We start from the raw sequence: 13,429 nt of genomic DNA on the forward strand, positions 1-13,429 counted from the left end.
ATTCTGGAATTTACTCAGCAGTTAATTCAGTTGCATTTAGTGCGATTATTTGGAGCATACCCAGGGTGAAGTCCAAGCTACTTATTGATTGGAAGATGGTCAATTCAGCCAAACCCACACAATTATCCAGACACAACTGCACAGCCAGAAACGGTCAAACTCAGCCTCACTGGGCATCACCTCTCGCAGAGGAAAAAAACTAGAGACTAATTGGTGGGGATCTTGCTGACCGTTCAGCACTTTTGCAGCCTACAGATAAAATCTCAGTGACTCAACTTTCAGGAATTTTTGAGATAAATATTAAAATACCAGAAGCCTGTGCCTCCTTGTCTGTTATGAATGTCTATTAAGAAGAAAAATGTCCTTTTTACAGATTTAGTTCCACCTTTCACTTTTAGACTTTAATTCCAACTGAAGGTACTTTGGAAGATGATCTGAGTCAGGAACCCAACATTTTTAAAGTCTCTGCATAGTAAGCCAAAGTTCCTGCATTTATTTACCCGAAAGTATAGGAAATTCAAAGCTTTCGTCGCAGGCCATGAAAGTTTTCCCAGGTTTTAGGACTTGCCTGGGGCCCTGACCATCGACACCTGCTCTCTGCCTCTGTCCCTGGCACTTGCACATGTGGATAGGGGACAGAATGCAGGGGTCGCCCCGTGTGGTGTCCCAGAGAGCAGAGTTGGTTAAAGACAGGTGCAAGCTCATGAGAAGGCCCTGTCCCGTGCCTTACCGTGCCTTCAGGGTCCACGAGCAACAGATGCTTGGCCTGGCCGTGGTGCATGCCCGTGAGGACGAAGGAGCCTGGGTTGGTGGTGCTCTTTCTGACCAGGAAGTCTCCGTCTTTCTCCAGCAGCCCCTCCGCCTCCTTCCTACTCATCTCTCCTTGGTACCAAGGCTCGGCGTTCAGTTCCTCCAGCATCTTGGCATCGGGGGCTCTGGGTGAGACAGGGCTGATGCACTCCACGGAGGCTGCCTTGTTCAACACGGGTCCCAAGGACTGGTTCCTGAGCGCATCTTCAAAAGGCTCTGCGTCAAGGGACATTTGCCAGCAACGAGTCAGTCCATCACCACAAGAGCAAATGATCAAAATACCACGTAAGGGATGAAAATGCAAACATAACCCCCCACACCCAGGGTAGGGAAACTTGGAAAGAAGTTCAAGACTTATCCTAACCAGTAATTACAAGCACAGCCCCAATGTTGGCATGACTCCCTCTGGGGAGTCTGTTTTCCCTGACAGCTGGAAGTTCTACCTTGTGCCAGGGATTCAAGTTCACCCTCTGTCAGCTAGAGAGTAGGACTTCGTCACTGGACACTGCAAGAGGCCATACATGGCTCGTTCCCTCCAATTTCCCTGGAATATCAGCCATATTTCTTAATAAATTCCAAATAAAAACTTGCTAAGACCAACGGTGAAGGCAAGTTATGCAGCTTTGATTTCATGTAGAACCTAAGCCCAATTTACCAACAGTTGACTTCAGAATCTTTGGGTACCCCTTGTGTGACTTCTAGGATAGGAACTCTAACTCCCCTTGACCTTCATTTATTTCCCACCACAAAGGGCTTGCTTGAATTCCTGACACCACGCTTGGCTTTATCCCCCTGGAAACACACTTCTGTCTACAAGGTGGCTGTGGATGGGGAAACTGCTGTTCCAGCAGCAACAAAAACCAGTGGCGAAGAAAGTCGGCAGAAAAGTCTAATTCAGTTTCAACACTCAGTTTTCCAGTAAGGTGGTAGGTACCAAAGCACTCTGGAAAATGAGCACAGGCTGTGAAACAGGTGTGATGAGGATGAGTTAGGATCCCACTGCCCACCCAGCGAGGGGCTAGCACCACAAGAAGAGGAATGGTTCTCTCCTGGGCACAGCTACGTCTCCAGAGCCCCATGTTGTTCCCAGGACATAGTCCATCTTTAAGTATTCAATGGGTGCCATCAAATAAGCTAAATTTGGCAAATATTAGAGGGGGACAGAAAGAAAAGAGATGAATACATGAAACCAAAATTAGATCTTTTCGATAGCTGCGAAGTGTCACAGGTTTAGGGAGGAAAAGAGGTTAAAATGATAGGCTAAGATTAGGTCTGTGGGTTTCCTCTTTTGTCATCTTATCTGATCACCTGGAGTAATTGGAAATTTGTGTTATACTATTTCTGCATCACCTCCACCTTTTCTATCTTCACCATCAGCAGCAGCATCCCGTTTGTCCCCACATTCACATTGGTCAGCACAGTCATCATAAGCACCAACATGATCTCCATCGCCATCATCACCATCTTCACAATTATCTTCACCACTGCCATTACCACCATCATCACCACCTCCATCACCACCGTTGCCGTCATCACCATCATTATTTCTTCATAATCACCATCATCACCATTACCATCATCATCATTGCCACCATCACTATCGCCATTATTACCATCACTACTGTTTCCATAATCTTCACCACCACCACCATCATCTTCTTCATCACCACCATCATCACCACCATCACCATCAACATCATTGACATCATAATCTTCATCACCAACACCATCATCACCATCACTACCATTTCCATCATCATCTTAATCACTACCACCATCATCACCATCACCATCACCATTATTATCATCTTCATTATCACCATCACCATCATTGCCACCATCACTATCGCCATCATTACCATCACTACCATTTCCATAATCTTCATCACCACCATCATCATCACCATCACCATCATTACCATCTTCATAATCACCATCATCACCATTACCACCACCATCACCATCATTGCCACCACATCATCACCATCATTACCATCACTACTGTTTCCATAATCTTCACTACCACCACCATCATCTTCTTCATCACCACCATCATCACCACCATCAACATCAACACCATTGACATCATAATCTTCATCACCAACACCATCATCACCATCACTACCATTTCCATCATCATCTTAATCACTACCATCACCATCACCATCACCATTATTATCATCTTCATTACCACCATCATCACCATCACCATCACCATTATTATCATCTTCATTATCACCATCATCACCATTTCCACCACCATCACCATCAATGCCACCATCACTATCACCATCATTACCATTACTGCTGTTTTCATAATCTTCATCACCACCACCATCACCATCACGACCATTTCCACCATCATCATCATGACTATCACCATCATCACTCACATCACCATCATTACCATCATCACCACCACGAGTATTATTTAGCACTAGTGCTTCAAGATAAACAACACAGTGCTGGCTTGTATTTTTAATTACTTTTTAATAGACGTGAGCCTCTCTAAGACCCTTTCTACCATCTGTTTCTCCTTCTCTGGTTTCTGGAGCTGATACAGAAATTAATTGATGGGAAATTAGAAATTAATTGGTGGAAAAAGAATAGCTCTGGTTCCCATTTTCCTCAAAGCCCAACTAACCCAGCTCTCCCCAGGCTCTGGGGCCAGGAGTCACTGGGAAATGGACTACGTTAAACAGTAAAAATGGCCTGCCCAAAAATACGATGGCAAAACTACCACTGGGATATACTACAACAACTGAAGGAGAGGTGGGACGGTCACCACTCTGCTCTCCAGTTTAGGAATCTGGTTCTACACTATTTGGGCTGTTTTCTCACTTTTTAAAAAGTGAACACATTGGATGAAGGGATCTGAGGTTCCTCTCAGCATTAAGATTCAAGTGTTCTTCTAGCCGAGGTGATTTTTGACAAAATGAGAGTCAAAATGGGAGTCCAATGGGTCTAGGCAGCCAGATTGGCTGAGGAATAGGAAGTGACCTGATTCTCAAGGCATGTGACCCCAGCCTCACCCACATCAGAACCTGGAGTAGCAAGAACTAGACCAGCAGAGCCTTTCACACATGGTGAGGTGCTTAACCTCTAGGACTCTCCATCTCCTCCTCTATAGCATAGGGATGATGTTAGTAATAATATTGTCTACCTCCCAGATCTATATGACAAACGGAAATCCCACGGCTCACATGCCACCACATGGCCACCTCTGATCACCGCTCATCCCCCGTCTTATTTTGCGGTTCAGAACTTGGGAGCACTTCTTACCATCTGGTGATACTCAGCTATTTGTTTAAAACCCATTGAGGGGAGACCATCTATCTGGCTCTCTGTGTATCTCCCACTAAATAGAGAAGTATTTGACATCTGGGAAGAACTCAATAAATTTTTGGAAGCAGGCAGGAGAAAAGAGAGAGGAGATAAAAACTGAGAGAAATGATGAGAAAGAGAGGGAGAGAGAGAAAGGGAGGGAGAGAAAGAAAATACATGTCAGAGAGAGGTGCTCTGTGATTTCTTGTTTATCCGTCGGTCCTGCCTGGTAGACTGACTCTGTGGGTACGGCCCATTTCATCTTTGCTTCTTTGACAACTAATACAACAGTTGGCATTTAATAGGCAATGAATATTTAAGTGTGTAGATCAATGAGCACTTTTATTTGTGCGTATTGTGTATCTCAATGCACTTTTAGGTCTTCAAGAAGAAAGCCTTTTCCAGAAAGAGAGGGAAACTGGCTTTGCCTCTTGACTGTAGAGAGGGTTATATAAGTTCCTAAGCCATAAATGAGCCCCATCGTAGCCCAGAAAAGTGCAGCTGATCACCACCATTAATCAAAACCCTGCTAGCAGGAAATCCAGTCATTGCAAAGAGAGCAAATAAAAGTCAGTGTAAAGGGTAACTTCAAAAGAGAAGAAAGGAAGAGACAAACGGAAACCTACTCATGTCAAAGAGGTCTTTCCGTGGGCTGCTGTCTGCACTGCTGGCCACGGCTGGCCAGGCCTGCGCTGGGATGTGCTGGGTGTTGACATAGGTGGGTACTTCTCCCATGGGGGCCGCAGGTGATTTCCCTTCTGGCGTAGTGTAGATGTCCAGGGATCCTGCAACAAGAACACACGTCCCTATTTCTCTTAGCATGGCGACCCTATTCATGCCTCTATAGTGAAGCCACCCGCCATTCCACAGAAGGGTTCCTTAAGCCTACCAACAAGGAAATTCTTCCTGAAGATCCCCATCGGCTACGTTCTCCTCTTCTAAGTCTGTCATCCTAGCTGTATCCTGGCTAGGATGCTTCTCTGTCCTTCAAAATGGGATCTTCCAGCTAACCTTGGGTGGGTACCATATTGGTTAGGGGTCTCACCAAAGATCTGGGCCACACTGTCCCCAGGGTCCTGCAAGCCCCACAGCCAGAAGATGCCCTGCTTCCTTCTCTCCTTTACAACACTCTGGGATGAAATAACTGAGCAGGAGAATCATCAAGCTTGGTTTAACCACTCTTTATTTAAGTGTCCGCGAATGCTTTATAAATTATGAAGTGCCTCCTAAGAACGGAGACGGTTTCCTTACAACACAGAGCCACCACTGCTGACCTGGATCTATAAGGGAGCCCAGGGTGGGTGCATGATGGGGGAGGCCCCTCTTACAAGGCAGTGATGCTCCTCAATTGGACCTCTCAGCTGGTCAAAGGGGTGCTGAGGCTGAGGGGGCCCAGAGTCCAGCTCTTCCATCACCCAGAGGTGGCGTAAGAGATGTTGCCCACGATGGCCTGTCTGGATTGCTCTTCCTGTGTCGCCCTGCCTCCAACGCAGCTAAACAACCCTATCCAAGACAATGCCCTGCAGTGCTCTCCTTTCCGGAAAGAGGGCATCTCTCATACCCTGGGGCCAGTGATATGTTGAAGATGGTTCCGTGTAACTGGCAAGAGTCAGTTCAGGACTTTTGAAAAACCTTGCCAAGAGCCTATGGCCAGGTGTTGGCCAGCACCCAGCCATCTCCCAGCCAGCACGGGTGAGGGGGAGTGGGCATGCTGATATCGCTTCCCTGGAGGCTTCACCTGCAAAACCACGAGCTGCGATTCTACTCTCCGAATCCCACACACTATTTCTGTGTTTAAGAGGCTATTTCTGGATCACCTGCCCCAGGTGAAGAAGTGCTATTTCAGTGTACACCTTTGAGTATATTGTGAACAAATCTCCACAAGCTCATTTCAAAAAGGAGATCAAAAGCCCCGTGAACGACCTTGCTGACACTCCTTTCCCACTGCAGATGACAGCAGATGCCGAACGGGGACAGACGGACACCCACCATGGTGGTCCCTGAGTCCACACTCACTTAGGAGGAAGAGCTACTAGAAAAGGAACAGTCTGTCTTATGGGAACATATCTGTTTTATGGGAAAACATACTTATTTTTCAATAAGAGCTTGAGACTTAGGAGTCTCAAGTTCCAGATGGGGAACTTGTTTCAGATTCATTTTTCCCTGGTGGGTCGGCTACGTTCTCTGATCTTGAACCTGCTGGAATGACTTAAATATACAAAAAAAAAAAAGACTTATTTTACAATAAACCTGATTTATTTCATAATGAAGTAAATATCTAGAAGAAAGAACACATCTATTTTAGCCTCTGACCATGATCTCTCTCCATGCATATGTTACATAACACATTTTAAACATAAATAGAACAGAGGTGAATGGCTCATGGTGAAAAAGCACCTTGGTAAAATCATATCTTTGATTGTTTCCTACTTACTTCAAGGCAGAGCCACATGGTGGCTTCAGCTTGGCCTTACGCTTTGTCCAGGGGGCCAACCCCACGGCTCTCCCTTTCACTGGGGTAGAGAAGACACGGAATTCTTTGGTATGAGGGAAATCTGAAAAATTGTCACTTGGTTCTTGGCACAAAGGGTTATAACCCCGGGGTAAATCTTAACATTAAATCAATCAGTGGTTAAATTTACATTCATAGTGGGGTGAGTTGGATCCACCTCACTTAGACTTTGTGGCAGGACCACAGAACCATTGGAAGAGATAAGAAAATTTCTGAGAAGGGAAAGGGTTTAGAATTAAAAGACTTCAAGGATAAAGGGACAGATTGATGGAGGGATGAATAGATGAATGGAAGACAGATGTTGGGATGGAAGTATTTATATTAGTAACTGTGAGCAGCTAGCAAGTTCTAAGCAAGTTGTATGTAGATTATTATAATTCTATCTGGATACGTCCAAATTATTCTTAGAGGATGTCTGGATTATAGATAGTTGCATCTACATTAGACATAGTTACATAGCCACATTTAAGTCATTTTTAGTATGTGACGTAAGTGTGTTGTTAGATTGGCGAAGACCTGGACATGTCTTCTAAAAGCAGGTAGGAGCTGCGTCTGGTCTGTGCTGCCCCACGGGGGCCCACACCCACTGGTGAGCACACCACTCATCCCAAGCACGTTCTGTTTCTCCCGGCCTCACCTTGCCTCTCACCTTGCCTGGAAGGTGTCTGCTGCCAGTCTTCGCCAAATGTGTCTCCCAAGTGTCTTCCCTGGTAGTAAGTTTGCTCTTTTCCTGCAAACTACAGACACAGGTAAATGTAGAGAAAGAAAGCTTGACCCTCGACCCCTCCCCCACCTTGGAAAGCCATGGTGCAGCGGGTGGGACCTTGAGGGGGTCCTGGCCAACTTTCCTTTGATGCCTCCGAGTCTGTGTTAAAGTTTGGTAAATAAATTCGTGTGGGTGTGAGCAAAAGGCTGCACCCTGTCAAATCACACACCCAGCCTCCTTGTTTCCGTGACCTCACGGTCCCTCCCCAAAGGTGACTGTAAAGTCAGCTCTGGCCCGTGGGGCTGCGTCACTGCACAGATTCTAAGATGGATCTTAATTAAAGAGAGCATCCGTGTGCCATATTCCACTTCCCACCCAATGCCTAGCATTCAGAGTCATTTATGTCATTTCACTTCCTGAAAACCAGAAGCTTCCCTCTGGGTGTTAGACCTCTGATATGGGTGTTATTTTGCCACTTTAAGGTCATTATCATTCACATAAGTAGGTCATGGTTAAAAAAACAAAATGTCCATGGCTGGGGCTCAGGGGTAGAACATGGGCTTGGTATGCATGAGGCTCTAGGTTCTAGATCAATTCTGGAGGGGAAAAAAGAAAAAGAAAAAAATTCCTACAAAAAGATAGAGATATAATTCTAGAAAGCAATTTAGATTTGAAGGAAAATTTTGAGTTGGAGGGGGAATGAGGGAAAGAGAAAAATGCAGAAGATTCCCCTCCTTTAAGGTTCTCTGTCCACTCTCTTGTCAGAGAACCCCGATATCACACACCTTTTAAAGGTTCCAGATTCTACCTTCCCCTCATGAAGATGGACCACAGCGTGAAGGGATTTGTCCTCTGACAGAGAGGACTCCCCAGATTCAAAGCTCAGGAACCACAATGTGATTCTAAGGCACCTGGCTAACGCAGCGCGATGTTAAACAAAAAGTCTCTCCCATTTGCACACCTGGTGGAACCCGGCAAAAGAAAGTGGGAGTGACTGTGTCAAAGGTTAATTGGCATATCGCCTGAAAAACAAACTGATGAGAATAACAGGCAATCGAGTTCCGTGGGCCTCCAACCCAGGAGAAAACGTGAGACTTACCTGGGCCGCGTCGGGGCCGCGGGGTCTGCCTTTCAGTCGAGCATCGAGGAAACCTCCTGGGGGGGGCATCTTGCTGGGAACGCTGTTGTAGTACGGGTGGTCGGGGCCCTCCCCCTCCTCTTCTGTCCAGGGTTCATCTAGACTCTGCATCCTGTTCAAAGATTTCCAAGACTTTCACCAAAGTGGAGCTCACAGGCAAACCCAACAGGTCTGACCTAAGCACCTGCTTGGTTTGGAGATGCTTTAAGCGTGACCCTCCCTCAAAAAGGTTGATGTGTTAGAGGCTTGGTCCTCGGTCAGCAGAGGAGGTGGTAGGACTTTAAGAGGCGTAGCCTAGTGAGCGGGTCATAGACAACTGAGGGTGTGCCCTCAGAAGGGATTGTAGGATCTAGGTCCTTCTCTCTGTTTTCCTGTTTCAAGAAGTGATCTCCTCCTTCCTCTCTTGTGCTCCCACCATGATGTGATACATCCACCGAGAATATGATAGTACTATGCCCTTCTACCCCAAAACTGTGATGAATAAACCTCTTTTCTTTACCGAGATACCGAACTTCAGGCATTTTGTTATAGTAATGTAAAATGAACTTATAAAGAATCTACTGCCGAGAACAGAGAATTCAGTCACTGCCTTCTTAGCCATCTATATCTTGGGTATACATAAAAAAAAATCAGATGATAATTTGATCAAAATGTCTGCTTTATTCAGACCTATACCCATTGGAAAATTCCAATCATATTTGACACAATCCTTTTTGTTCATTTTAATTGAGAAAGAAATCATTTATAAGTAAAGATAACCAGGTTTTCAAGGTACAAGCACACATTTCAATATGTCATGAAATTTATATAGAATTGAAATCAGCTTAAAAAAAATGAAGATTAAGAGACCTCAGAGAAAATGGCAGATTAAAGACCTTTAAAAATTATCTCTTCCGTAGAAGCAACAATAAAACTGTCCAGAGATAAACTTTGATCAGAAATTACTTTTCCCAAACTCTGGAAATTAACCAGCAGCTCAAGAAACTTGCAGCATCCCAGGGAGTATTTATTTGTTAAAACTTGTAAAAACAGTATCTTTGTGGAGTTTTTAAATTGCCCTATTTCCATCTCTATGTCCCTAATCACAGTGAAAACCAACACCCGGGCAGTCATGGAAGGGCAAAACAGTAGCGAGACTCCTTCAAAGCCCCATTCCCAGAAACTGACATTATTTGACCTGATTGATCCTTGAAAGACCCAACTCCCAAAGCTGTCCTTTTCTACATTTATTTTTAATTAATTCATAATAATCATGTATACTTATGGGGCTCAGTGTGGCAATTCAATACATTTATATAATATGCAATGATCAAATCAGAGTAATTAGCATTTTCATCTTCTAAAACGTGGTCATTTCTTTGCATTTGCTAAAGCTGTCTTTATTTGACCTAATTTGGAGCTCACCCAAAGAGACAAAGGATCTCCTCCCCAGGGCACTTGTCAAAAACAATTAGAGGTGACAGTTTAACACTGTGGCTTACTGAGGCAGTGGGTGACATTTGGGTTGAACAGTAGATTCATCAAAAACCTTGAAAGGAAAAGCGGGCAAGAGAGTTTTTGTAGGGATTTTAACAAGCTCCAACATATTTCTGGGAATTTAGAGAGCCACATGCTTGTGTATGCCTGGGGTTGTGTGCCTGTGCACGACCAAGGTAAGAAGCCCTAAGCTCCCACCCCTGGCTGACCTTGACTGTCTGTGTGAGCAGAAAGTGAAGGTTAAGGTGAAGTTGTCAACTGCCTGGCTGAAGGCTGAAGGAATGTCCCAGTACACACACACACACACACACACACACACGCACACACACATACACACACACACACGCACACACACACACATGCACACACACACACATACACACGCACACACACACACATACACACACGCACACACACACACATACACACACACACACGCACACACACGCACACACACACATACACACACACATACACATACACACACGCACACACACACACACGCACACACATACACACACACACACATACACATACACACACGCACACACACACACACGCACACACACGCACACACACACATACACATACACATACACACACACACGCACACACACACACATACACACACACGCACACACACACGCATACACACACGCACACACACGCATACACACACACACACGCACACACACACAGACATACACACACGCACACACATACACACACACACATACACACGCACACACACGCACAGCCCCATCAGTAGAGACTGGGAGACTGAGCGGTTCCAGACATTTAAGGAAACACGTCTCCAAGCATTAGCAAAGCAACATAGCTAGCCAAGCACAACCATGGGTGGACACACATGACAAAGAATAGAGACTTCACATATCGGGGAGAGAAAAGTCACCGGAACAAACTATCACACACAACAACGACCACTCTGAAAAGGGGAGAAATATGATTTTCATTTTCCACATTATATCATGTAAATTTCCATTTTTAATAAAAATTATCTGGCATATGAAGAAACATGACACAATCGCTTGTGTCTAGGAAAAAATAAATACAGGGAAATGGTCCCAAGGAAACTCAGACTTTGGACTAAGTGAACAGACCATAAATCAACTACCTTAAATGTGGTGAAAGAATTAAAGAGCCAAGTATAAAAACTAAACAGGAGAATGATGCCTTGTGAGATAAGGAATATTGATATAAAGACAAAAAGAATAAAAATAAAACACATTCCACAGTTGAAAATCCTAATAACTGAATTTTTTTAAAAAAAAATCATTCAAGGGTATTAACAGCAGGTTTGAGCAGGCAGAAGAACGAAGGACAGGACTCAAATATAGGTCAACTGAGATTAATGAGTCTACAGCACAGAAAGAAAATAATGATTAAGGAAAATGAACAGATCCTCAGACACCTATAGGACTCCATTAAGGATATCAATGTACACATGATGAAATCCCCAGAGGAGAGCGAGACTGAGGAGGGCAGAGGAAAAAACCTTTGAAGACATAATAATGAAGAAAATGAAGACATTTGAAAAAAGAGAGGTCAATGGCAGAGGAAAATCCTAAATCTTCAGTAATTGCATTCAATATAAATGCATTAAACATTCCAACAAAAAGTCAGAAATTGGCAGAATTGATTAAAATATGATTTGACTATATATTTTCTATGACAGACAAAAACATTTTAGGAAAAAACCAAAGGGAGAAATAGACAATTCTACAATAATACTTGAAGACAGTAATATGCCACTTTCAATAATAGATGGAACAAATGGAAAGAATATTAAGAAATAGAACTTTGACCAATATAATAAACCAATTGGAGCAAAGAGACATTTACAAAAATACTCTGCCTAACAATAGAGAAAAGTTTTCCCTCAAGTACATATGAAATGTTCTCCAGGAGAAACCATATACATGTTAAGATATTAAATGACCCTCAAAAAATTTAAAGGACTAAAATCCTAAAAAGTATGTTTTCAAAGAATGTTGAAATCAAAATGAAAATAATAGGAATATTGCAGGATTCACAAAATGTAGAAATTAACTTATTTCTAAATAAATATAGATCAAAAAAGAGATCACAAGAAAAATTAGAATTTTTTTTGAAATGCATGAAAATAAAAACAACTCTCCAAAAGTTATAGAAGAAAATAAAATAACTGCTCATAGGGAAATACCTACACAATAAAAAACCTAAAGATAAAGATCTGAAATTAATAACTGACCTTCTACCTCAAGAACCAGAAAAGAAAGAGCAAACTAACCCCAAAGCAATCAAGAGGAAGAAAATACCATTAAAATAGAAATAAAGGAAATGAACAACAGAAAAACAACCAAGAAAATTAATGAAACCAAGAGTTGGAAAGATCAGCAAAACTGTCAAAGATCTAGCTAGACCGACCAAGGAAAAATTATGCATTCTAAAAATTATAAAATCAAATTGTAAAAATCAGAAATGAAAGAGAAGATAATACTATCAACCATACAGAAATAAAAAGGATTATATGAGAAATGATGAATAATTGATGCCAACAATTTTGCAGATAGAAAATTGCAAACTATTAAAACTGACTCAAGAAGAAATGGAAACTCTGAATAAGTAATAAATAACAAGATTGAATTCGTATCAAAAAGTTTACCCTCCAAGAAAAGCCTGGGAACATATTGCTTCCTAATGAATTCCAATAAACATTTAAAGTGAAATTAACAGCAGTTCTTCAAAAACTCTTGTTAAAAATAGGCAAGGAGGCAACATCTCCAAACTCAATCTATGAGGTCAACAGTACCCTGATTCCAAAACTAGACAAAGACATCACAAGGAAAAAAAATCTATATCAATATCCCTTATGAATATGGATGAAAAACACTAAATTATCCCTAACAAGCCAAATTCAACAACATGTAAAAAGAATTGTACACCATGACAAAATGGGATTTATCTCAAGAATGCAAGTTTGAATCAACATTAAAAAAAAAAGTCAGCGGCTGTAATATACCATATCAATAGAATAAAAAATAAATACCAGATAGTTATCTTAATATCACAGAAAAAAAGAAAATACCCAACACATTTGCATAATAAAACACTAAAATAATAATAAAACACTTGGAATTGAAGTCATTTCCATTAAGCACATCTATGAAAAGACCACAGCTCACATCACAACTAATGATGAAAGACTAGCTACTTTCCCTTGGAGCAGGAGCATTACAAGAATGTCCCCTCTTGCCTGCTCTACTCATTGTCTTGAAGATTCTAGCCAGAGAAGAAAGATAAGAAAAAGAAATAAGAGGAAGGAAGGAAGGAAGGAAGGAAGGAAGGAAGGAAGGAAGGAAGGAAGGAAGCAAGCTAGCTACCTCTCTTTGCAGATGACTTTATCTTCTCAATAGAAAATCCCAAGGTATCCATAAAAAAGTTATTAGCAGTAATAAATGAG

General features: G+C 42.6%; 1 protein-coding gene across 2 annotated transcripts in view; it reads right to left on the minus strand.

Moving 5' to 3' along the window:
- Positions 1-13,429, minus strand: part of Shc3 (SHC adaptor protein 3) — a 173,248-nt gene that overhangs the window by 30,773 nt on the left and 129,046 nt on the right. The window contains exons 8-11 of one of the 2 annotated variants that reach the window (XM_078030657.1): positions 8,452-8,602; positions 7,284-7,383; positions 4,761-4,919; positions 731-1,026 (exon numbers count right to left, since the gene is read on the minus strand). In XM_078030657.1, coding sequence (XP_077886783.1) covers positions 731-1,026; positions 4,761-4,919; positions 7,284-7,383; positions 8,452-8,602 — 706 coding nt within the window. The remainder of the gene's footprint in view (positions 1-730; positions 1,027-4,760; positions 4,920-7,283; positions 7,384-8,451; positions 8,603-13,429) is intronic. The other variant, XM_078030658.1, reaches the window with a different exon arrangement.

The sequence above is a fragment of the Ictidomys tridecemlineatus genome, chromosome 13 (assembly GCF_052094955.1).
Source record: "Ictidomys tridecemlineatus isolate mIctTri1 chromosome 13, mIctTri1.hap1, whole genome shotgun sequence".
NCBI lineage: Eukaryota > Metazoa > Chordata > Mammalia > Rodentia > Sciuridae > Ictidomys > Ictidomys tridecemlineatus.